Below are 25751 nucleotides of genomic sequence, written 5' to 3' on the forward strand. Positions count from 1 at the left end.
ATTATTAAGATAAACATCTTAATGAATATTATTTGAAAACTGCAGAGATTTAATTATAAGTTATAAAAATTTGAAAGCATTAAGCAGTGTAATTAGAATATAAAAAAAATCAAATTACTTTTATCATAGATGACAAAACATGATATTTTTATTATATTGAAGCTTTTGTGTTTCATAATGTTGCATTAAATATCCAGTTTCACATATAAAATAAGATTACTGTTAAATTTATATTCATCAGTAATGTTTATTGAATGTTTTGACTTGAAGCTATACAAAATATCTTAAAAGTAAGACAAAACTTGGTGATTGATCTTGAAAATTAAATCTAATGTTTCCAATGTACTGTACATTTGATCTTGAATTTCTCTAATAAACCTATCACAAAGGTCTTATTGAATAATGATTCCTCAATGAAATGGAAGGGAGTCAGGTAACACAACACTTTTTTTAAAAGTAAAAAAGAAAAAGACTCCAAATTAGATTCTGTCAAACTTCATGATTTAAATTCCAGTCACAAGACCAAATTTTTGAATTTGTCATTGTGCTGCACACAACTGTTCCAAAAATGTAATAGTTTCACAGATTGAATTTATTTGATTCTGCCTGTGATAATCATGGATTTTTAACACTTCACATCATCTCACTTTAAAAACAGCAAAATTTATATAAGTCAACTTTATTTAATTAACATTTTCAGTTATTTCATACTCCATTTACAGATTACAAACTGAATAAACACGTTTGAACACTTAAAAATTTACCTGGCTTAATTGCTTTTTCATGTAGTTATATGTGATATTAGTTTATGATTGTGGCATTATACATCAATAGTAGTAATAATTATTCAGAAAACTGTCGATGTTTTTAACAGAATATTTTAATAAATATGCAAAACGAGTGAGTTAACAAATTTGCAAATTCATGTGTTTTGATGATTAAAATGCTGTGTTAATGTCATTGACAGAGTTTTCCTAATAATAATTACATATGATATTCATCTTGTAAGATATTTTCGAGCATTATAAAGTTAATTATAGAATATTTGTGTTTGTTATAAGATTATTAATAAATATTTGTTTTATATGATTAAAACAATACAGTAGAGTCCTGTACAATGCAGGGGATTTGTTACATATTATAGGAAATTGCTTTATTGAAACCTGCATCATCACAAGATTTATGAAAGTTTAAACCTTGGCTTATAAGTTGAAAAAAAAAAAAACATATACCTCTGATCGACAAAATTCGAGGGTTGTTGCTTGCTTTATTTGAGTATTGTATGGGACTCTACTGTATCAGTTTTATATTTTTAAAATTGTTATTTATTTTATATATGCTTATATTTTTTGTGTGTGTGGTAAAGTAGAAAATAAACCAGATTTTTAAAATAACTTTTATTACATTAGTATAGTTATTTATAGAAGGCTATCTTCAAAGTAAGTTTCTGCCTGTGTCCATACCACTTGTCAAAACAGTACTTGAAACTATTTTTTGTGATTTCTTTAAGGTCTCTAGTTTGCTTCTATCAGTCATTCCTGGTCAGTGAAAATTTGACCAAAAAGGACATAATAATGTTTTCTCAATTTCTTTGCTGCCTTTATTTTGTCCCTGCAAATTTTTATCTGTTCTCTAAAACAAGAGAAGTTGAAAGAGTGCATATTCCAATAAACAGTAAAGTGAAAATAATAGCAATGAATACAATTAAAGATATTAATAGTAAATGGCAATTCTTTTTAGAGCTGCTTTTACAAATGGTATAGTATATGGCAGAAGGTGTAGCTGATGGCAAAAGATTATTTAACTCTGTAGGTACTATGATATAAGAGTTTGTTGCATAATAAAGATATCATCATCATCTCCAATTCAGATAATAGGTTACTTTTTATTATTTTTGATGTTAGAACATCACCAAGATCACAATAACAATATATTTTTAAATAATGGCGTGTTAGTGAATCACTTGTGTCAAAAGTTTGGTTTATTTTTGACTATTATGTGTATAAAAATGTTAAAGGGCTTTGTTTATGAATTTGTATATATGCAAAAATTGAGTTTACTAATTTGTTGCCATTTGTATTAAAAGATAATATGGTTAGCACACATCTAACTGTACTGAATCCTTAGAATCATCACAAATTCTAATTTGTAGATGATTAAGTTCCAGAAACAAGAAAGGCAGACACTGGGGAAATTTGGATATCCGCTGAAATGAAATATGAACATATACAAACTATTTCAGTTTTGCTAATTTATATAAATGTATGAAAATATTTTATGTGAATTTATTTTAATGCAGTTGTGCATTTTATTAGAAATTATGATGTATTTATTTTACTAAAGTCTTCATCAGTCTAAAAATAGTATTTGTTACAAAAATTGATTCTGAAGACTTGTTATATACACCTCAACATTTATTTTTTGTTCAAAATGTTCCTCCTTCATGGAGTTTTAAATAAGCAAATTCAAATTGATTACATTTACATAAACACTTCTATAATTGATTCAATATTTTATTTAAAATTGTCATAATTATATCAATTTTTTTAGTTTTTAACTATTTAATTACATAAACATATTTTAAAATATAATTGAAGACAAAGTCTGTTTAAGAAGGAACCACCAATTATTCACTTTCAATGTTCTGGAATACAAACTTTTGACGACCGACCTTTCTTTGTAGGATACTAGGCTGTCAAAATTAGTGAATAAATGGTGGTTCCTTCTTAAACAGACTTTGTGTTCATTATATTTTTAAACATTTACAAAAACATTGTTGTTAAAGATTCTTATGTTTCGATTATCACTTAATCTCATTATGAATAAAGTATTTATTAAACGAAATTATTCTTTTTGTCCAATGATGAACAATTAAATATTTTGTTTGTTAGAAAATAACTTTAAAATAAAATCATACATTTTATTATATTCATGTAATCATTAAATATTGAATTATGTTTTGTAATTTCTAATTATATATATTAATAATAATAATGTCACGGTTTATTGAAATTTCATTTAGTTAAGAAATATATTAATATTTAATATGCATTATTTTCAGATATATTGCATGTGTTAAATGTTTTTCATTATGCAATAAATCCGAAATGAAATTTCAAAAATTAATATACATATATATATTATATTATTATTATCTATTTATTATAAGTTATAAAGTATTTTAAATGCTATGCTTATAGTATTTTATTGTTTCATATTTTTATATTTAAATACAGAAAAGTTATTAGGAGCCCATGTATTTAACTATGATTATTAAATTAATAATAGTTAAATTTTAAAATATTAAATCTATACATTAAAGTTGTGCATTCACTAATAATAATACAAATTATTATTATTATCATTTATGCCATTTATATATTTAGTGATTGATGGTTACTCATATGCAATATTATTTACAAAATATAATTATTTGAATATAAAATTGTTAATGTTCGTGAGTCATCAAAATGTTTGTTGTATTTGAATTAGAATACACTGACCTCCGCAAGTTTGCATATAATTGGGATCAAGTAATCCTTCATAAACATTGAATTCTCGAACTTTAAGTTCCATTTTCAATGTTAAATTTGTAATTTTTTCCAAGGCTTATGTATTACTGCTGTTTTAAAAAATTTTCATAGAAATGAATGGTTTTATTAAATAAGTACACTGCGCAATACTTATAGTGCTGCAAAAGTCATTTTACTTAAGCCAAAAGAAAAAAAAAATAAAGAAAAGTATGTAAATTATGATAGACACCATACAAATGAGTGAGTACAATAATCTTTTTGCATTGTGACTGCTCTAATGTCCAGTTTACAGTAGTATGTAATTCCCATTTCCCAGAAGGTCAAAACCTTTTACGAAAGTTGAAAAGTTTGTGAGGTTGCTGAATTGTGCACTCAAGTCAGAATGAAAGAGAGGTGCAGATTCATATGTGGGTGTTACAGACACCAAGATGGACTCGATGGTTACAAAACATTTGTCCTGATTTTATTTATATTAAAAAGGCTTACAGAAATTAGTGCTCTTGGTGTTCTCTGCAGGCAAAGAGCGAGTCTGTTGAATCTTTTGTTTTATGTTTAGATGTGAGAATCCTGAGAGAGGTTGAATTGAGAGTAAAGTTGAGAATGCAGTCAAGTAAGGTCTGATACTGAGAGAAACTGGAAAGAGAAGTTCTTGAAATTCACTCGTTACTAAGTGTAACAAGATCTCAAACTTAGATTGCAGGATGAGTCAAAATAAACATTTTATTTGATTCCAACCGGAGTTAGTTGATCTTTGAACTTACATTGTTTAGTTTTCCTTTATCATGTTTGGAGAAAATGTTTTTATTTTCATTATTATCAATTTTTCTTTTTTATGGAAATAAAAATGATATTTTAAATATTAGTGAATTTATGGAGCATCGAGACATTTCTGGACCCTCACAAATTCCCAAACACCGATGTCCATGAACGTCGAGGGTATAGTGTATAATTAAATTTGAATAAACTTCAATATTCAATTATCTCTAAATATCTTGCTAATTATCATCATATATTTCTAAGAAAATAAATTTTGGATAATGATACTAAAGTATGCAAATTTATATAGTTAATTTCCGTAGTTTGGTAATTATTTTTTTTGAAGTAACTATTTCTTATATTATTTTAAAGCATATTTTCCTTTGTTTGAATTGCTTCTTAACTTGCTTCTTAAAGTAGCAATGCAACTTTAAGATTTTTATAACTTATACAAAATTAAATAACCTTTTTTTAATATATATTCCATGTAGGTATTAATCAGTTCACACTCAATGATTTGGATGCTGTTATATTTCATGCACCATACTGTAAACTTGTTCAAAAATCTCTAGGACGTTTGGTTTTTAATGATTTTCTGAGGGATCCAACTCCAGATATGAAGGAAAAATACAAAGGACTAGACAGTTATAGGTAAGAATTTTGTTAATGTTTAAAACTATATCAAGTTAGAAGTCATAAAAAAGAATACTAATACAGTAGAGCGTCGAAAATTGGAACCAATTGGGGACTGGGGTCGTTCCAAGTAGTGATTTTTTCCAATTTCCGATTATGTACGAAAAAATACATTAACCTGTCCGATGTTCAAATTTTTCTTTGTTGCGTATCGCTTCCTGTTGAATTTTTCTCCGTTGCGTGTCGCTTCGTGTTGAATTTTCGTCGATTTTAAGCCTAACGAAAATTTTTATAATAATAATCGAGGCTATCGTATCGTTAAAAATTATGTCTTTATTTTGTACAAACAAAATAAATATAATGAAGAATATAAAAAACATGAAAATTATACTTTAGAAGTAAATTTAGTATCAAAAACATTCGATTCAGCACGACACAGTCCGACTGAAAATCGTTCCAGTTTCCGGCCATTTCAATTACCGACGTTCCGATTTTCGACGCTCTACTGTACATTAATTTAAACCTGTCATTGTAAATAAATATATTTTTTTATGTAGGAATTTGTTGCTGGAAGAAACATATTTTAATAAAGATGTTGAAAAGGCTTTTGTGGAACTCAGTAAAGAAATATTTAATGTCAAAACAAAACCAAGCTTATTAGTTGCAAATGAAGTGGGCAATATGTATACTCCATCTCTGTATGGATGTTTAGCATCATATATCGCTAAGTAAGTTTAAATATTTGTTTTTTAAAATTGATTTCTTAAAATATGTATGAATGAATGATACATAAAATGACAAATTAAATAAATATTATTTTAAGATTTTCGACTAACTAAAAACTGGTTTTATACTGATGAAACTTGCTGTGAAAAGTTAAAGGAAAAAAATTAAGTCTAGAATAACATTGCTGTTGAAAGTAATCTACTTAATAATATACAACATTTATGACTGCTAACAATACAATTTTACTTCTGAAATTAATAAAATATACATAAATTTTATTTATGTTAATCAATAAAAGAAACGATGATTTTTTTATTATTACTAACGCCTTTTCATGGCATTTGATTATTTATTACTTTGTTAGTAGTGATGATTAGTAAGAATGCATCTATTGTTGCTCTGTATCTATTCACATATTTTAAAGGATAATTATTAAAATGTAAGCTTTCTATCTACATACTAAAATCTGTAGAATGAGAAAATGCATTAGTAATTATTGGATTGATTTATTACAAAATGAAATTTCTTGTGTAAACTTTCATATTATACATATTAGTATTGTAAAGTAACAATTTTGTAGTTAATTAATTCAATCATAAAAGAATCTGTACAGTTAACTGTTTCCTAATTAACAATACTCTACTCGAAATGAACTTAAATCAGGTCAAAGAAATTTTTAATTAAACAAGTAGCAGATTTTATATATCATTAATTAATTTAATTAATTACAAAAAATAAACTATTTATATAACATATAAATTCAAAAAAATTTATGTATTATATGCAGTGGTATTTTCATAAATATATATAATAGTTTGAATGGGATTAGTTTCTATGCTCAATGTGAAATATACTATACTATAGGAGATATTAATTTAAAGAGAGTATATTTTTTTTTATTAAAGACATTTAATAATATAAATTAACTTCATTTTAATTTAAGAATTTTCAATTTTATTTTATTGTGATCTTTATACAGAGTTTGATATTCATTTAGTTTGTAGTAAATTACCGCATATTTCCGCAGATAAGACGATAGTTGAATCATAAAAAAAGGCTTCCAAATCCGAGGTCGTCTTATAGGACATATATAAAAATTAGCTTGAAATTTATATAAACTAAAACCATTATAAAAAACGGACAAACCGTAATTATTTACTAGTAGAAAGTAGGGCATGTCCACAAAATAGAATAGCCCATACAACGTTTTTGTGAATAGTCAAGGTCATTACCCGAATGCCCGAATCAGTGCGAACGTTTGCAACAATAGCGAGGCAGAAAATAAAATTTGTTCATTCGAAAAATTATGAATAGGACATAATTCTGTATAATCTATACAGTATTATTATCCAGATAATGATCGCCAATCTAAACTAAATTCATAGGCCATTGATAGTTTGGGGGTCGTCTTATCGGACAGATATATGCTAAAACTATAAAACTTTGACAAAAATTTATACACCGTCTTATCCGAAGGTCGTCTTATCTGCGGAAATATACGGTATGTTGTAGAGAATTATAAAGGATTATTTAGAATTTATTGGAATAAACTGTGTATATTGGTATATACAGGTTGTCTGGATTTTTCAAATACAGTCACTTTGCTGTTATTTATTATTCAGTTGTGATCATTTGATGACATTTAATTTCAATGGCAAAGGCCATTTCTGTGTCAAGCATAAAATCGACACCTTAAAAAATAAAAATCTTTGTTTTGAAAAAATGCTTAATTAACAACTTATGAATGATATTGACAGGAAAGTTTTCTGAAACAAAATAAATCCAGAATAGCAAAAAAATTACAATATGATTTTGTCTATATATAATGGGAAATGCTACTTTTTGCAGTTTATAAACACTTAATGCAATTTTTATTGTTAAAATTATAATATATGTTGTTGTTTAAACATATTTAATATCAGTTAAATAAAAGATTTTAAATCAATAACCTATTAAAATAATTACTAATACCTTTTAAAAACAATTTAGAAAATTCTTCACACTTCATCTTTATTATAAAATTTTTTTTTTTTTTTCGAAAGTTGGATTTTATACATTTAATAGTTTTAAAATATTCTTCTATTCATTATCACTGATGTATCGATTTCTTGTTAAACTACTTTAAAAAAATTTTGCCTTTTTATTTCTCTTTATTTGATAAAATGCACTAGCTAAAGAACCAACCATTTTTTTTTTTTCTTCAAAGATAGTTTTCTAGAATCTCTCTCTCTCATTGGGCTCTATTTATTAACTCCTATTTATTACTTTACAGAAAGTAATGTCTCATTCTAGTGTATTAAATATGCTTTTTGATTTTTTTTGTGTGTGTGTATTTTAATAATTTATTAATGTATTAAGAAATTAGAGAATATTTCTAAATTACTGTCTTAGTTTTTATATAAAATTTGTAAAAATATGCTGTCAGGCATAAAATATTTTCATATATGTGATGAAATAATAATTTAAAGTATAAATATCAGGTAACCAAATAAATAATGTCATTTCTCGAAATGTGAATAAAAATACTTGAATAAAATTATTTTAAACAAAAAATACATCAAAATATTCACCTTCATATTCAATTACACTTTCCCAATGAAAGGGCAGTTTGAAAATTTTTAGCATTAAAAATTGAGTTACTTTTTTTTTTATAGCTGTGTGATTTGTAAATTTTCCATGCATGCATTTATCCAAAGATAACTTATTTCCATCACATTACCATACTATTTTATCAGAATAGGAAGGATGAGATAAAAGTTTCAATCCCAATTGCATTATTTTGTTTCTTGTAATTTCTGCAACATGTGGGCAAACTTTATCTTTAAAAACAAAACACCTGGACGATTTGCCAAAGATGGTTGTTTTTGCCGTAATTTGTCATGTACTCTTTGTAGCTGCTCGCTGTACAAATCTGCTATGAGGGTTTGACCAACGTTAAAGTACTCATGATAAACAATACCCCTCAAAATCCACCAAACACAAAGAAAGAACTTTTTCGGGAGTCATTCAAATCATTTATAAAAATGGTTTATTCAAATAGTCAAACTGCCCCTCCTATTTGGAAAGTGTAATTAAATGTAAAGGTGAATATTTCGATGAATAAACTTATTCTAATGAAAAAAACAAGTATTTTTATTTACATTTTAAAAAATGACATTATTTATTTGGTTACCTTACATATATATATGTTCAATTTGTGATCTAATAATATATTTTTATGGAATATTTTGTTTGTTCCTTCAAAAGTTACTTATGTAGAATAATTCAAATAACTTTTTGTTTTTTAATATAAATACTGGAATTATTAAATCAATCTTTTTTCTTTTTGTTTTAGCCATACACGTGAGCATTTGGCTGGGAAACGGGTAGGCATGTTTTCTTATGGGTCTGGAATGGCAGCTACAATGTATTCTCTATATTTTGTAAATGATGCAAGTCCGGGTTCTGCTCTTGATAAACTTCACAACAGTTTAAGTGATATTCGTAGTAGACTTGACTCCAGAAAAAGAGTAGATCCTTCAGAATTCACTGCAGTATTAAAACTTCGCGAGGAGACTCATCATAAAGGTTTGCTTCCATTTTTCTCTTGCTTTTATCTGCAATTGATATTCATAATCAAAATTTCTGTTTTGTTGATGATGATCATGTACAGTTTTATTTTCATTTGCTCTTATATTTAAAATTTTTTAAATGATTTATGTTGATAGGACATAAATAACTATTTTTGTCATTACAATAAAGTTGCTAGTTATAAAGTATTTGTTCTATTTTAAAAAGTTATAAAATCTCAAAATTTAATACATATTTAAGAATCATATTTTGCTGTGGCTCTGTGAGCAGTTTGTCAGAAAAAATTATTTGCTATTTCCTGGAATTAGTGAAGGAATGATAATAGATTCTATTGGTTACTGTCAATCTAATCAGTTCAGAAAAATTATAAAATCATCAGTAAGGCCGCGACTCCACTAGCCGTAAAAGGGCCGTAAAACCTCACCGTAAAAGCTTTTACGCCTGAGCAGGTCGTAAAACCAACGTAAAAGCGAGTTGAGCAGTGTTCAACTCGCTTTTACGTTGGTTTTACGACCTGCTCAGGCGTAAAATATCACGGTCACGTGATTAAAAGCTTTTACGGTGAGGGGTTTTACGGCCCTTTTACGGCTAGTGGAGTCGCGGCCTAAGTCGATTTATTTTTACAAAATTTAACCAAAACTAATTTGCTTTTGTGCAGTATGAAAATATAGTGTGTATTAACTCTTTCCACATTTTCATTTCTGTTATTTTGTGTGCATGTGCAATCATTTATATTCTGATTGAATTCCAGATATATAAAGTAGTGGAAGAAAAAAACTTCTGTATATTCTTATATTATTGCCCAACTCAACTTGGCTTGTCCAAGAGATAAATTTGCCAAATCCTTAGTATACTTGATATGGAAAAGGGGATTTACTCAGATATGGTCCAGATTACAGGCAATTTTGGTTTGGTTCATTGGTGGAACCAACTAAACTACCTCTGGCATGAATCTTAATCAATGGTGCTCACAGACTATCAAAAAGGGGGACATAAGCTATAAAAAAAGAACATCATACATTATACGAGGAGCTTCAAATTCTGTGATTCAGTGTTGGACGGTGGTACCACAAAATGACACTAGTTGCAATTGGGGCTAACTTGGCCTTGAAATTTCAAGTTTTGATCAGCATACAAATAAGTTGCATGGGATGATGGACAAATATTGTTCATTAGTTTCTTTTATATTTGTGGAAAAGGCTAGAAGTCATGAATTTTCTATTGTTTGTTGACAAGACTATGTCTTGTTTATAAAATCGTACTGCCGGCTTGTGTTACCAGCTTAGAGATATGAAGGCATGTCAGGAGTTGCAATTTGGCACAGAGTATTAGGTGCCCAAATGATTTGCGCATAAAAAATCCAGACTTGTAGGTAGTCAGGACCAAGAACCAAGTCAGAATAAAATACAAAATGGCGACCCTCTTCTACAAACAGGCAAAACAGGCACCTCACCCCACCGAAGTTAGGTGGGAGAGAGTACCACCCACAGTCATTCTAAGAAGTGAACTCTGACCTTGCAACTGAACGGGTAGTATTTTCTTTAAATAAAATTTGAAATCTAATTTTGTAAATTTGGGAGTGCTTCAAATATGACATTAAGATGATTTTATGTCATTACAAGTGAGGTTTTTAACATTATCTAGTATAGGAAAATCATGGGATCGATAAAAATTTGACTTGTAGGGCAGAGGGTGCCATTGCGTGACCTTTGCCCTCTGATCTCACTTTGTTTCCTAACTCCTACAAGGAGAGACATCTTTTTACTTCATGTTAGTTAACCTTTAGAGTCGACAGCCATGCCGATCTTGGATTTGTATTATATCTGGACACTATTGTAAATATTGCGTAGCCAATCAAAATTAAGTAAATTATCAGTTTCTCAGTTAATTTTTACCAGCAGCAAAAGATGCAGAACATGTGGTTGAGGTCAACAGACACGGTAGGATGCAACCCAGTATTGTTTGTGCAAAATAAAAAAAATAATTTTGGACGATACAAAAGCCACGATTATTTTTTTCAAAAATGGGAAATTTTCGTTAGGCATTGACAAAAATTCAACCTGGGCTGACATGCAATGGAAAGAACTTTCTACAGTGAAAGATAGGTTAATTTCACCGAAAATGCATTGTGGACGACCTTGTAGTCATGGCCGGCAAAGTTCAAACGATCACGCTCAAAACCAGCAATACCAAAGAAGATTGGAGAACGAGAACGAGATCCGCCTTGAGCATCAAAGTGATCCCACTTAGTAGTGAGTCTCCGAGACATAGTCTTGTCCCAAATATGGCTTTGTCGTTTTAATTGTCGATAATGGAATTTGGGGATTAGGAAAAGGACAACACAGATGAAAAGAGGGGCGCACGTGCCAAATACCCCAGTGTACAGTCATCACTGACTACACTTGACAAATTGAAGGCTTAAGCCTAATATGTGATTACACTTTCAATTTTGTTACTAGTATTTGTATTCTAGAATATAAATTGATGTTAAAAATAAATTGATCCAACATTACTTTTGGAGTGTTGCTCTTTCGAAGATGTGTGTTAAAACCTTATTGAAACAATAAAATTTTTGGTGGTTGCAATAAAGGAATGGTTGTTTTTTTAATTAGGATTTCATTGATACTAATAAATCTACTGTTTGAAACGTTACAGTTACTTGTCTGTCTAGAATTTGCCATAAGTATGAATGCTTGTTTGTGTGATTTAACATTGCCAGTGTGGACTTACGACAACTGCTTCAGTCAGTCGGACTTTATGTAACAAAAAAGTTTTGAGTTGATTCTTTGAAAAACTTTCCAAATTGTTACAAAGACACCTTTTGCTATATCTAAATCCCAAAAAGACAGATTTATTTGGTATTTGACTGAGAGACTCCTGAGAGAAGACAATTATTATTTTATATAATTTACTTGCGTGTGTGTGTGTGCTTATATACTTTTCTATGTAGTTTTATTGTAATCAAAAAGCAGTTTAAGTGATTAAAATTAAAAATCAAATTCAATATTAAAATTGCAGTTATATTATAAGAACTTAATTTTCAGTGAAAATAAGCAAAAAATTAATTTGATAATATTAAATAATCTACTTTCATTAATTGATGTATTTTGATCAGAGTATTAATATATGCAATTTTATGAATTACTTCAAATATTTCATATAATAAATTATTAGTTATTTGATAATTTATTCTCTAAAATATACAATTGTATTCAAAAACAATATTTTTCTTATAATTATATATTTTAATATGAACAGAGAAGATTAAAATTTTGCTCTTGTTTGTTTTTGAAATTTAAAAAAATTCAAAAATTAAAATTTTATTTTTGTTAATAAATGTTACATGAAATAGAATTACAGTCAAACCTGTTTTTATGCGCTCTTTTTATGTGCGATTTTTTTAATGCGAATTTTTAATTTATGCGGTTTTTTTGGTGCGATTTTTTATTTGTGCGGTATAGTTGGCGACTAGTCTCGTGCGATTCGTCATGTCTCACGTTGACTTATTATAGCTAAATAAACTTATTATAGCACAAATGCACTTATTATAGTAATATTATTGCATGAATATGCGAAAAATGGAATAATTTACTTTTTAAGTCAACAAAACACCACCTGGACAAAAATATGTAAAACAGACGATAGACCAGACGAAGCAGTCAAGTGCTGTCATCTGTTGTCAATAAATTCTATTTCGTACGGTTTTGAGTTATTTTCTATGTGAGACTTTTTTTATGCGGTCCCTGTTGACCGCATAAAAAAAATATTTTTTAATTGTGTTGCGAAAACTATTTTTTACAGCCATTCGTGAAGTTTCGTGTGATTTTTTTTTTTTTTTTTAATGCGGTCCCTATCCCCCGCACAAAAACAGGTTTGACTGTATTTTAATTCATAAAATTTTTAACATTTGCTATCTTTTTCATAATGTAAGTTTTAATTTAGTATTTCTATTAAAACTTTAAGGTATTTTTGTTATGATCAAAATGAAAATATTTTAATAAAGAATAATTTAAATGTTAAATATTCAATTTTTAAGAAGTTTTTTCTTTTATAGCACCTTATATTCCGAAAGGAAATATTGAAGATCTTTTTCCGGGAACGTGGTATCTTACGCACGTAGACGAAATGCACAGACGTCAATATGAACGTAAACCATTAATAGAATTAAATTCACACCAAAAACATTTTCCTCCATTCGTATCAAAGGTAATGAAGGGATAAATATAACTGATAACTCTAATAAAAACATGTATAATTCAATCACAGCATTTTTGTTATAATGGATTTTAACATATTCACTACCGATGCGCATTCTTGTCTCGAAAAACTTTTATATCAACCAGTTGATATTTTCATACGTAATACAGTGATACTTTGGTTTTCGTCGATAATCCGTCAAAAAACAATCTGCGAAATCTGAAATCGAAGAAAACCTAGGCAGTTATTTCCATATGAATGTAAATCCAATTAATTTATTCTAGACACTCTAAAATACATACCAAAAACACATTTTATAGAGAATAAATATAATGTTTAATACTAAAAATGATAAGGAATTGTAGTATTAGCACTTGCAATCAAAAAAAAAAAAAAAAAAAAAAATTTACTGCTTGTTTCTATAATGTTTATAACACATGCAAATTTAGTTTAAAAATTACTTGAAACTATAAATTATCTGAAAGATTAGCCACTAAATGTATAATTATATACAGATATTCAGTGGTTCACAATTTTAGAAGTTATTTTCTAAATATTTCTAAATAACACAAACTTTATCGTGTCTTAAATAAAATCGTGTACTTAGTGTTTTTTATTTTGATTGAAGAAAAATGTGAAGCTTGCTTAAAGTACATTAATGGTATATAAGGGAAACGTATAAGCACGAATATTTGTCGAGACTGAATGGAGCCGAATCTTAAAATAATCTTGAATATTATGTATATCTTCCTAATGTTTTATTTTTAAAAGAATTAATAGAAAGCATTTTAGAATACAAATAAGGCATTTTATATTTGTATCTGTTGAAGGAACAGAAATGTCTCAAATGATTTTCTGTGAACTTAAGCACGGATTTTGAAATAATTGTTCGTAGAAAAAACACAAAAGCATTAAGATTCTTGTAATTTGAAATCAGAACGAATATTGTACTTATTTGAATTATTCATATTTTTCTTTATTTTTATAAGTGAAAGGTATGTAATTTATTTTACTATTATTTTGTGTAAAGAATTATTTATTTTGATATTTTTAATTATTATTTTTGAATCGGTTTCAACTGCCACTGCTTAATTTTGTTTCCAGATAGTTGTGAACAAATTTTCATTGTCATTACTTCATGTTTTTTTATAATTTTTTTTTTAATTGAAATTTTTTACTCCAAATTATAATATTTTACAAATTACTGTAAAATATTATTATTAATATATTTAGAAATGTGTGTAAAAATTAAAAGTTTTTAATATAAATACAGTAGTTTAACAGTCTGAAGATGAATTTGTTTCTTTTCTATGGGTATCATGGCATTTATTTAAAGTTACAAAGTCTTTTATGATATATACTTCCATTATGCCAGTTTAAATTTTAAAAAGTCTGTGTTATAAATTTATTTCTTTAATGTTTAATTTGGTATTATGGATATACCGTATTTTACGGACTATAAGACGCACTTTTTTCTTCGAAAAATTGCCTCCAAAATTCAGGTGCGTCTTATAGTCCGTAGCATCTTATAGGTATTTTTTTTAAAAATTGCTTAAAAATTAAGGTGCGTCTTATAGTCCATAAAATACGGTAATTTTCATTGTTTTCTTATCAAGTATTATTTACTCACGGCTTAAATTTTACTTAATAGGAACAGACTCACGATATAAGAAACCACATCAACATGGCAAACGAAGAGAAGAACGGTCTGTGTCGAATCTCAAACGGGCAAGAACGAAAAATACTGGTGACAGCCAAAGTTCAACTGGCTTGATTAATTATGTTCTTATTACTTTCTTACTTTAGTAAATTTAGTTATTCCAAGAAGTTGGACCATTTATATATCTGAAAATATGATTGTATTTAGGGTTATAAGGTAAAGCGTTAAGATTTTTCATTATTTTTCATAAAATAATGTAAATATTCAAATGATTATATTTATGGACGATAGATTTATAACAGTTGCATAATGTCTACTTACCTTTTTTTTTGTTAGAAATTTAAAATTATTTTTGATGAATTTAGTAAGTCAGGAGTGTAAAACTTATTTATTTACATTGTTGTTGTCTGTTTGTTACATATATTTAAAAGATAGTATCATTAATATAGTATTAATATAATGAAAAAGAATAATATAAATTATAGTTTATTCTTTCCTATTGTTTTACGGTGCTTTTTATAATTCAGTATATTAGGGTGCAAAAAGGTAGTTAAACGTTTATAATTAGAAATCTGATTTTAAGATATATAAAACGGGAAAGATGTTTTTATACACAGAATATATAAAAGTTTTGTATATAATTAAGTGATTTTAATTGAAGAATTAATAATATCTTTAATTGTATGAATTTTTTTTTCCCTGTAATAAAATTAAAGCGTAAATTTTTATAATTAAAAATGTAGTTAAATAATTTACCGGAATTAAAACTATATGAAAATAATGAAGTAAAATATTAAACTAATACTCTGCTTTTTTTAAATTAATCAAATTTTTTTTCTTGATTTAAATAAAAATATAATTTGTAATTTAAAAAAATTGCAAATGTGATCATTTCTACAGTACATAAAAATACAGTAGTATATATTTTTTTAATCAATTTAAACTTTAATTTACACAGATGTGAGTCTGGAGTCTTATTCCAAAAGTCGGGCTAAGATCTATCAAGATTACTTAAAAGTTTCCAGTTTAAACTGTCAAAATCATTCAAGAATTTAATAAAAATTTGATTTTTATTGTTCCTTGAAAACTTTTGTGAAACAATATACACACAATGTACCGTTTCGAATTGTTGATCTTAACGAAAAATGCTTTAGCGAAGCAGGATAGCAAACAAAAAAGGTTCTAGCGCCTTATATGATACATATTAATCACGAGAAACTGCGATTCAAAAGTAGCTACTTAGGAAGCAAAACGTATTCAAACCTGTTGCTACTTATACATAAAAATCATACTGCTTCTATTTATTTTATCGTAATAATTACTGTATTTTTGATGAAATATTTTTGGGCAATCTTACTGTAATAAAACTACATACTATCATCAATAATTCTCTCAACTAAATGAAATCCATAATGGAAGACCACCAAAAAAGCTGTTACAAAGTGTTTCTTTCTCACATTTCAGGGTATTTTTGGTTACTTGTAAAAAAAAATCCAGCAAAGACTTGCGTATCTCGGAGAAAAAAGTTAAAAGTATGAGTGGTTCCATCTGTTAAGTGATTTTATTTTTAAAAAAACTTTTTATATCGTTTATTACAATATGACAAAAAGCTTAATTTTGAGGGCAGAGATGAGCTTTATAAAAAATTGTAAATGCTTATAACGAGTAAAATCTTCGTTAAGTTCGATCCCTCTCCAGATATGACCCCTTTCTATCCTCACTCCTTGACATTTAACCCTCCAAAATTTAATTAGCCTCTATCCCCCTAATATAGAAATCTCCCTGCAAAATTTTTGACAAAAGGCATAGGAGTTAAGTTTCAAAGAGGAAGGGAGGAAAACATGGTAACTTTAAGAGTTACCTCCAATTTATATTTGTGAATAATTAATCAGCACTTTTATTGTATTTATTTAGAAACATTGGTTGAAAGTACGTTTAAAACTGTTTTATAACATAAAATTTTTATAAAAATATTTATAAAATACATTTGTTTTTGTGTTGAATTATTTACAATCAACATTAAACAGTTAATGCAATCAAATGAAAACAAATAGAAATATTCCCGGTCTGAGTTTGTTTATGACATTTCAAATTCCAAATTCTGTTATTTGTACATTTACCCTGTACAGGAGTTAGCTGGTATTCTGATATGGATCTTTTTATCAAGCCCATTATGGGTTCGGCCCACAATGGGCTCGATAAAAAGACCCTTTAGTGACTCGGTGATGAGGACAGGACCGGCATATCAATTCCTGAGGTTGTTCGACCCGAAGTGTATAGGGCTTTCAAGCGATACTTGTATTTTTATATTTTTCTATGGTAGAGGTGTTCGATAAACGAAAAATTGTTTTAAAATCTACGTACACGTCGTCAGTATTATTATTACGAAGGTATCGAATTACTTGTTTTCTGCTCTTAAATATTTATAAAGAGGAAGTCAAATTTAAAATATACAGTTCAATTGTTGCAATTACGAAATTAAACAAATTCGTAAGTATAATTAATTATATTTTACCGCTTGTAATTAATTTAAACTGTAAAGAATTCAATTATCTTCCTCACTTAGTAGGATATGATTTTCTTTAAGTACGTAATTTTATCAGCCATCACTTTCAGTTTGCAATTTTCCAGTGGACAAGTGATACGCACATTGCAAGATTTAAATAATAGATTTTGTTTTGCCATATTTAAAAATTTTCCAAAAGAAGAAAACTTGATCTTCTCCCCCACGAGTTTATACACGAGTTTGACTATGCTTTATGCGGGAGCGAAACTGGAGACGGCAAGAGAAATATCTCGCGTGTTAGAATACAGAAAAGCAGAATTGGACGACGACAATATTCACGAATCTTTCAGCCAATTGCTAAATCAATTGAAGAATTCTTCGAATCATTTAGATATTTCGAATGCTTTATTTGCATCGGATGTCACTCACTTATTATTTAGTTACGAAGAACTTTTACAGACAAAATACGATGCTGGTGTGCAAGAATTCAACCATGAAAGAAACAAAGAAGCTGTCAGAGATATAAACGATTGGGTTAAAGAAAAAACCAAAGGTAAAATAAATAAAATTGTAGACGATATATCAGAAGATACCAGATTACTGATATTAAGCGTGATCTATTTTAATGGAATTTGGAAAAACAAATTCAATTCCACTACGTCTATGGGTATATTTTACAATAATGGCAAAGATGGAGTTTTGGTGCCCATGATGCAAACCATCGGAGAATTTAACAGTTTTATTTCAATAGATAAAGGGATAAAAGTACTCGAAATTCCATACAAAGACGATAGCATCAGCATGATCATCGTACTCCCTATCGAGTTCCTAAATCTCAATATTATTGAAAGAAACATTGATGCCGATGAACTTAACAGGATCCTACGCCAGATGGAACTGGAAACTGTCGGGGTTAACATTCCGAAATTTAAATTAGACGTGTCCAAAAAGCTGAGAAATCAACTTATTAACCTAGGCATAAGAAAAGCTTTCAACGAAAAGGCAGATTTTTCTGGAATTAATGGAAATTACGATCTGTACGTATCGGACGTGTTGCACAAAGCTGTAATGGAAGTTAATGAAAGAGGAAGCATTGTCACTGCAGCTTCTAATATTCAATTATTTTATCACAGTTCTACTTTGTCGGTATTTCACGCTAATCACCCTTTTCTCTTTTATGTATTGGGTCGTAAAACAAATATGATCTTGTTTGCTGGACGTGTCCAGCAACTGTAATTTTTATTGTTTTATAAACTTGATTTATATTTTGTAAATTAAAATTACTTTTTAATAACGGTGATAGTTTTGTTTCTTTTTATAAAATATAATAATATATTGATATGATTAAACAAAAAGACATATCACATTGTAAACACAACATAATTTTGTTTTCTGTATCGATTATATTATTTACTGGGCTGCAATTTGAAAAAAAAATTGTAACCTATAAATTCCCACTGTCTTTCCTTAATCTCGAGACGGAGTTAGATAGATGAAAGTCGATACCAGATATGAAAAGCTTAGAGGTAGGAGACCCCGAATAAGTATATAGGAATATACACTTTAACCTGGAAGTGACGTTATTGCAATTCAAATATTTTCTCTTGAACTGAGTTAGATACATGACCGGTATGACTCAATTGTTAACAGGAAAAGTATGATGTACAGGGGCAAGACTACTAAACTTAAGTGTATTGTGACGATGTCACAATCAGTGGCGTAGCTAGGGTGACACCCGGTGCGGATGTCGTGGTGTCACCCTTTTTAACTCTTTTATAAAACACTGTTGAATTGTAATATCTTCGCACTCGAGCAACTTGAACGCTTTATTGAATATGCGATGTCGCGACGTATGAGTTTAGATTTATAGAATAAATCATAGTAAGATTTTTAGCTGGTACGAGCCCTCATGGCGTCTCCTCGTAGCGAAGAAACTGTCATGGGAGGCGAGCCGTCGACCTTTTTTTTTCAGGCACAGACCTACCGGATGTCACCCCTACACAGGTGACACCGCCCCACCGCCCCGCCCTAGCTACGCCTATGGTCACAATAAAGAATTGCTCGTTTACTTTACGTATCTGCTATGACCATGTTAACCCCAAGATTTTTACAATTTTGGACTCAGGAGACCTTGAAATGTCGGCAAATACAAAAACGGATTAGGTTTTATTTGTCTGTATGTATAGATGAATACTATGATACGCTTCTTGTCTAGTCTTCTTAATGGTTTGTGAGCTCTAAGGTTGGCTTTACCGCTAGACTTATTACACCAGCACAGGACATCAAATTAGACTTAGAAAAACACTATTTTATTCTCAGAATGCATTTCGGACGTAGAATCCCTCATCAGCTTTTTTGCTACAAAATTAATTAATAGGAGGTTAACAATTTTTAAAAACCGGACTGTAATTGACAGGAATTTTTAGGGTGTAGACTTACATTTAACATGTCGATTGGATGTTTTGAATATTAAAATATTAAACACGAGATAAAACAAAATTTTTTCACAATGAGGTTAGTGCTGATACAATTACACAATAATAAACAGAAGTACTGGTCAAACAGTAAAGTAGTGAATTATTCTTCACCATTCTTAGACATTGTCGTTACGAGACTCAACGACAAAACAATTCTTAAAAAATATAAAAAACCCTGTACTATTGACAGCGTCATACACTTTTCATCTGAAGTACCCACTTATATAAAAAGGATGCCTTTTACATGTACTTGGATAAAATTATGCAACGTACCACATATGATACCGATAAATCCAATGAAATCGAAGACATCATAAAAATGTACCTAATGAATGGTTATAGCAAGCGCATGATCAGTAACTGGATTAATAATAAAAATGTTATTACACACAAACAACCAGTCGACAACACAGCTTATAAATTTTGTAAAATCCCTTACGTTATGAATGTTTTTGAAAGCAAATTATTTAATTATGGTATTATTTTGGTACCCGAACATCACAACAGCTTACATAACAATATAAACGTACTTAACAGTAAAGCTAACGTATGGGACCAAAAAAACGTTGTCTACGAATTTGAATGCAACTGTACCACACCCAAATCCTACATTGGTGAAACTAGTAGGAAACTGAAGGTCCGTTTTAATGAACGTATCTCTGCCATAGCGTACAATAATGATAACTCGGCGGTGCCCACTATAATGAAGAAGGCTGTCGATTGTAAAGGATACTGTCAAAATACTTAAAAAGGGGAGAGGTGGGAAGTGGGAAAACGGATAGGGGAGAGGGTGACGGCTATTCTGGAATGTACTGTACTTCGAATCATCTCGTTACTCTATTCGTGTTACTGTGTATCTGCATAGTATTTTGTTTTAACAATGTATATTTTCACTACTTTACTGTTTGACCAGTACTTCTGTTTATTATTGTGTAATTGTATCAGCACTAACCTCATTGTGAAAAAATTTTGTTTTATCTCGTGTTTAATATTTTAATATTCAAAACATCCAATCGACATGTTAAATGCAAGTCTACACCCTAAAAATTCCTGTCAATTACAGTCCTGTTTTTAAAAATTGTTAACCTCCTATTAATTAATTTTGTAGCAAAGAAGCTGATGAGGGACTCCACGTCCGAAATGCATTCTGAGAATAAAATAGTGTTTTTCTAAGTCTAATTTGATGTCCTGTGCTGGTGTAATAAGTCTAGCGGTAAAGTAAAGCCAACCTTAGAGCTCACAAACCATTGTATGTATAGATGTTAGTGTGTAGGTATGCGGCACGACTTTGTTTACCCTCTTTAAAGCTTAATAACTCTTATGCCTTTTGATGAAAACTTCTGTAATTTTGAAAGAAGGTTTGTGTATTAGAGAGAAATGTTTCTAGAAATTTTCATGAAAAACGGACCATTGGTTCGGGAAATATGGCCCCATTCCCATAACATCTCCAGAAACAATCGAAGACATAAAGGTAACGGTAGCAATTGTGTATGAAAACAAAGAATATCGGGAAAGTCTAGCAAAATAAATTTGAGAAGAAATTTTTTACAATTATTTAGAAAATAATCTATTTTATTAATTAAAGAACGGAAATTGTCACAATTTAGAAGCCTTTTTTTATATTTCCTAATGGATAAGACAAATTAATCGAGTTATTTCCGTTTAATTTCAAATTGAAGCAAGTACCGAGAGCTGAAGTAAGTAATTAATTTTTATATAAAAATATGGAAAAAGTATTAAATTTGTAATTGTAATTGAAACAAGAATTACTCATTTATGCATTGTTTTATTTATTTTTAGTCCGAAGATGATGAAAATTTTATTATTATTCTACTCAATTTTCCTAATTGTGAATGCTCAACAGGAGATTAGAAAATTAGCCTCAACCAGTAATGAATTTTGTTTCTCTCTTCTGAAAACGTTTTCCACTAATCAAAACGTTTTCTTCTCTCCTGCAAGCATCTATGTAGCTTTGGGTATGTTGTATGCTGGTGCAAGAGGATCGACAGCTGAAACAATGCAAAGTGTACTCGGGTATGGCGACGAGGAAAATGTTCACCGGGCATTTAGTAATTTGATCAATTTATTAACAAGCGAATCTGCCGAGTACAGAATAGAGTTGGCCAATGCTTTAGTTTATCAACAAAGCTTCCACGTATCTCCTCAATTTAAAGAGATCTTGCAAATCTATTACGGGGCACTCGTGAAAGAATTGGATTTCGAAGGAAGCGCCGAAAAATCACTCGAAGAAATTAATCAATGGGTGGAAGAAAACACTAACCGAAAAATTCCAAAATTGCTGGACGAATTGCCACCGGATTTAATAATGATGCTATTAAATGCTGTTTATTTTAAGGGCATTTGGCAGAAGAAGTTCGATCCCGAATTGACACAAGATGCGACATTTTATAACGACGGAGTAAATGAAGTTACCGTTTCCATGATGAATATCAAAGATCATTTTCCGTACGTATGGTACCCCCAGAAAAGGTTGAGTGCCGTCGAACTTCCGTATAAAGGTGAAGACATCAGTATGTTAATTATACTTCCGTTAAGGCACGATCAACTCGATGAGATAGAAAAAAATCTTGACGAGGAAGGCTTGAAGGATATTATTTCGCGCTTGAAGATACTTCCAACCAAAATAGATGTTTCTATTCCAAAATTCAATCTCGAAGATTGCAGAAAACTCAAAAGTAACTTAACGTATTTAGGATTAGATAATATATTTAATAGAAATGCCGATTTTACTGGCATTAACAACGATAATGATTTGTTAGTTTCTGAAATATTGCATAAAGCAACGATTGAAGTTAACGAAGAAGGAAGCGAAATTGCTGCCGTCAGCGGTATTGAACTTGTACCGGAATCAGCAATTGGTATTGTTTATGCCAATCATCCATTTCTGTTCTTCATAAGAGATTTGAGAACAAATATGATTTTGTTCGCTGGACGAGTTACTCGTTTGTAAGATTTATTCTTGTATAATCTGGCAAAGTAAATTAATAAAATATATATTAAAATACCATTTTATGTTTATTTTTCTTATATGGATTATTAACTGACATCTTATCCTTACCTTAATGTAATGTAATAAAAGTCAGTTAACTGGAATATAGGGTAAGAACATTATCTTCCGTGTATACGGGGGTTTAAGGGGTTGCGAAGAATATTTCACAAATAAATGTATGCATTGAAGAATATTGAAAATTTTTAAAATTTTTTTTCAAAAAATTGAGCTAATTGATCCAGTGATTTCATGAATAAAGATTAAATTAAGAGCAATACAAAGAATCGGTAAACGAAATCTTGATCCTGGTTATCATGGGCGACAGAGAAGCTAGAGGAATCTCGCGATTTCAAACAAAAAATGGCTGCCTGCACAGAACGGATGAAAGTATTTGCTACGGAGAGGGATGGAACAGAAGAAGAAACAGTATATTTCTGGATTACTATCCTCATCCAAATTATCAGGTTTTGCTACTCAATAATGGCTTCCTAGCAAAGTGTGAAACCTCTGCAGTTTCTTGCTATACTCTCGCTTTCAAATTTTTCAAATATACGTGTGGTTGTCACCAATCTTCTGTGACGAATCAGCAGAATTAAACTGCTGGGCCAAATCCTGTTAACCCCTGCTTCGCTTATTACAGCAGGTCTTGTCGTTTTTGTTTTTATTTTCCAAGGTCTTGTTCAGTTGAACCAAATTACAGAGGAAGTTGCGTTCTTCTGCTGTCGAAGGATCAGCCTTATTTACAGATTTCTAGAAACAAGAAGCAATCTGCATTAATTATAGGGCCAAGTACAGAAAGATTTTTAAGGAAAAAATTACAAAATCACAAAGGAATAATAAACACAGAACAATTGCGTAAGGTTTACAACCAGTATTTTGGTTTATTACAGAATCAGCTTTGTAATCATTACAAAACAGATTCTGTAATCATTACGTTCGTGATAAACACTTCAATTTAAAAAAAAATTAATAATAACATTTCTAATTAACGAACGGAAATAATGTCTACAATCTAAAAACATTGTGCCACACATTCTGACTGATAAGAAGTTATTAAATTTGAACTACACTAGCTGCCATATTTCATTTTAGAGCGAGAACTAACAGTAAGTATATCTTAAATATTTAAATGTAATAATTTAAATACTTTAAATTATATTCTAGAATATCTCAAGCATTATAATCCTTTATTCTATTCAGTTAATTTACATTTGAATTTTACTTGTTAGTGTCATAATGGCGATCAAAGTGCTGATGGTGTTACTCTCAGTACACTTTACTGTTAATGCCGAGTCTCAACAACTGAAAGATTTAGTATTATCAAGTAACGAATTTTGCTTTTCTCTTCTTAAAACGTTTCCTGATAAGCAAAATGTATTCTTCTCTCCTGCGAGCATTTACATATCTTTGGGTATGTTATATGCTGGAGCCGAAGGCTGGACGGCTGAAGATATGCGACGAGTACTCAATTACCAGGATAATCAATTAAATGATCGATCCATTCATGAAATATTCGGCAGTTTGATCAACTTTTTAAAGAGTCAATCCAGTGAATATAGGCTGGAGATAGCTAATGCTGTGATTTTTCAAGAAAATTTCCACGTTAGCTCTTCGTTTAGAAAGGTCCTGCAAAATTATTACGAAGCTCTTATCAAAGAGATCAATTTCGAGGGAGAAAGTGAAGCTATTAAAGAAATAAACGAATGGGTCAGAGGAAAGACAAACGGAAAAATCCCGAATTTTTTGAATGAACTTCCACCGGACATAGTAATGATTTTGCTGAATGCCGTTTATTTCAAAGGTACTTGGCACAAAAGATTCGATCCAAAATCGACTGCAGATGCTTATTTTTATAATAATGGAGTCGATAGAGTTCTCGTTCAAATGATGCATATCGATGAGTACTTCCCGATGAACTGGTATCCGGATAAAGGATTAAGAGCCATTGAGCTTTCGTATAAAGGGAATGACGTAAGTATGGTAATTGTGCTTCCATTTTCGAATGTACTCGACGGAGTAGAACAAAACCTTAACTATAAAAGTCTAAACGAAATCATATCTCAGTTAAAGATGAGTTCACACAGATTATCTGTGGTTATCCCGAAATTTAGACTCGAAGACTCCAGAGAACTTAAAGAAAACTTGACGTATCTTGGATTAGGCAGTTTATTTAATAGATTTGCTGATTTCTCTGGCATTAGCAACGATAAGAAAATCTTAATTTCTAATGTCTTTCATCAGGCAGTGATTGAAGTTAACGAGCAAGGAACCGAAGCAGCTTCTGTCAATGCGTTTGAAGCAGTGCCAGTATCATCGTTTTCACTGTTTAACGTTGATCATCCATTCCTATTCTTCATAAGGGAACGAAGAACAAATTTGATTTTATTCGCTGGAAGAGTGAATAATTTGTAAGAATTATTTTATATGTTTAATTAAATAATTAAGTTGTAGGAATAAGTGTTTACTAAACTTTTATTCAAAAATGTGTCCGTTCTACTGAATTTTTCCCCTCAAATTTTGTCATTGAGTTAATTAACGATAATAAAGTGGAAGTACTAAAACTGCTATAAAAACTATTGTTTTGTTTTTTATTAAATACGGGTACACCACAGAATTTCCAGCACCTCCTTTAATCCGGACAAAATCAGGAGAGGGTTTAATTGATTTTATCGTTATATCGAGG

At 29.5% G+C, this 25751-nt stretch overlaps 3 protein-coding genes across 3 annotated transcripts in view; all 3 read left to right on the plus strand.

Annotated features, from left to right (window-relative positions):
* Positions 1-15385, plus strand: part of LOC136981899 (hydroxymethylglutaryl-CoA synthase 1-like) — a 28878-nt gene extending 13493 nt beyond the window's left edge. The window contains exons 4-8 of the mRNA XM_067278282.1: positions 4781-4940; positions 5480-5650; positions 8983-9215; positions 13273-13424; positions 15067-15385. Of these exons, the coding sequence (XP_067134383.1) occupies positions 4781-4940; positions 5480-5650; positions 8983-9215; positions 13273-13424; positions 15067-15189 (839 nt within the window). The 3' untranslated portion in view covers positions 15190-15385. The remainder of the gene's footprint in view (positions 1-4780; positions 4941-5479; positions 5651-8982; positions 9216-13272; positions 13425-15066) is intronic.
* A 2440-nt stretch (positions 15386-17825) lies between these two features.
* LOC136981846 (intracellular coagulation inhibitor 2-like) lies at positions 17826-18817 on the plus strand. The gene has a single exon (XM_067278233.1). The coding sequence runs from the start codon at positions 17828-17830 to the stop codon at positions 18815-18817; it is 990 nt and encodes a 329-aa protein (XP_067134334.1). The 5' UTR covers positions 17826-17827.
* Positions 18818-21724: 2907 nt separating this feature from the next.
* LOC136981966 (intracellular coagulation inhibitor 2-like) lies at positions 21725-25641 on the plus strand. Its single transcript, XM_067278390.1, has 3 exons — positions 21725-21755; positions 21859-23028; positions 24298-25641. Exons 2-3 carry the CDS (start codon positions 21866-21868, stop codon positions 25478-25480), a joined length of 2346 nt encoding a protein of 781 aa, XP_067134491.1. The 5' UTR covers positions 21725-21755; positions 21859-21865; the 3' UTR covers positions 25481-25641.
* The last annotated feature ends 110 nt before the right edge of the window (positions 25642-25751 follow it).

This window comes from Centruroides vittatus, unplaced genomic scaffold (genome assembly GCF_030686945.1).
Source record: "Centruroides vittatus isolate TY-2023 unplaced genomic scaffold, ASM3068694v2 contig_799, whole genome shotgun sequence".
Taxonomy (NCBI): Eukaryota; Metazoa; Arthropoda; class Arachnida; order Scorpiones; family Buthidae; genus Centruroides; species Centruroides vittatus.

Coding starts and splice junctions, on each gene's coding strand:
- LOC136981846 (XM_067278233.1), top strand. CDS start 17,828: ATGCTTTATGCGGGAGCGAAACTGGAGACGGCAAGAGAAATATCTCGC.
- LOC136981966 (XM_067278390.1), top strand. CDS start 21,866: ATGATGAAAATTTTATTATTATTCTACTCAATTTTCCTAATTGTGAAT. Junction 23,029..24,297: donor GGACGAGTTACTCGTTTGTA/AGATTTATTCTT, acceptor TTTACTTGTTAG/TGTCATAATGGCGATCAAAG.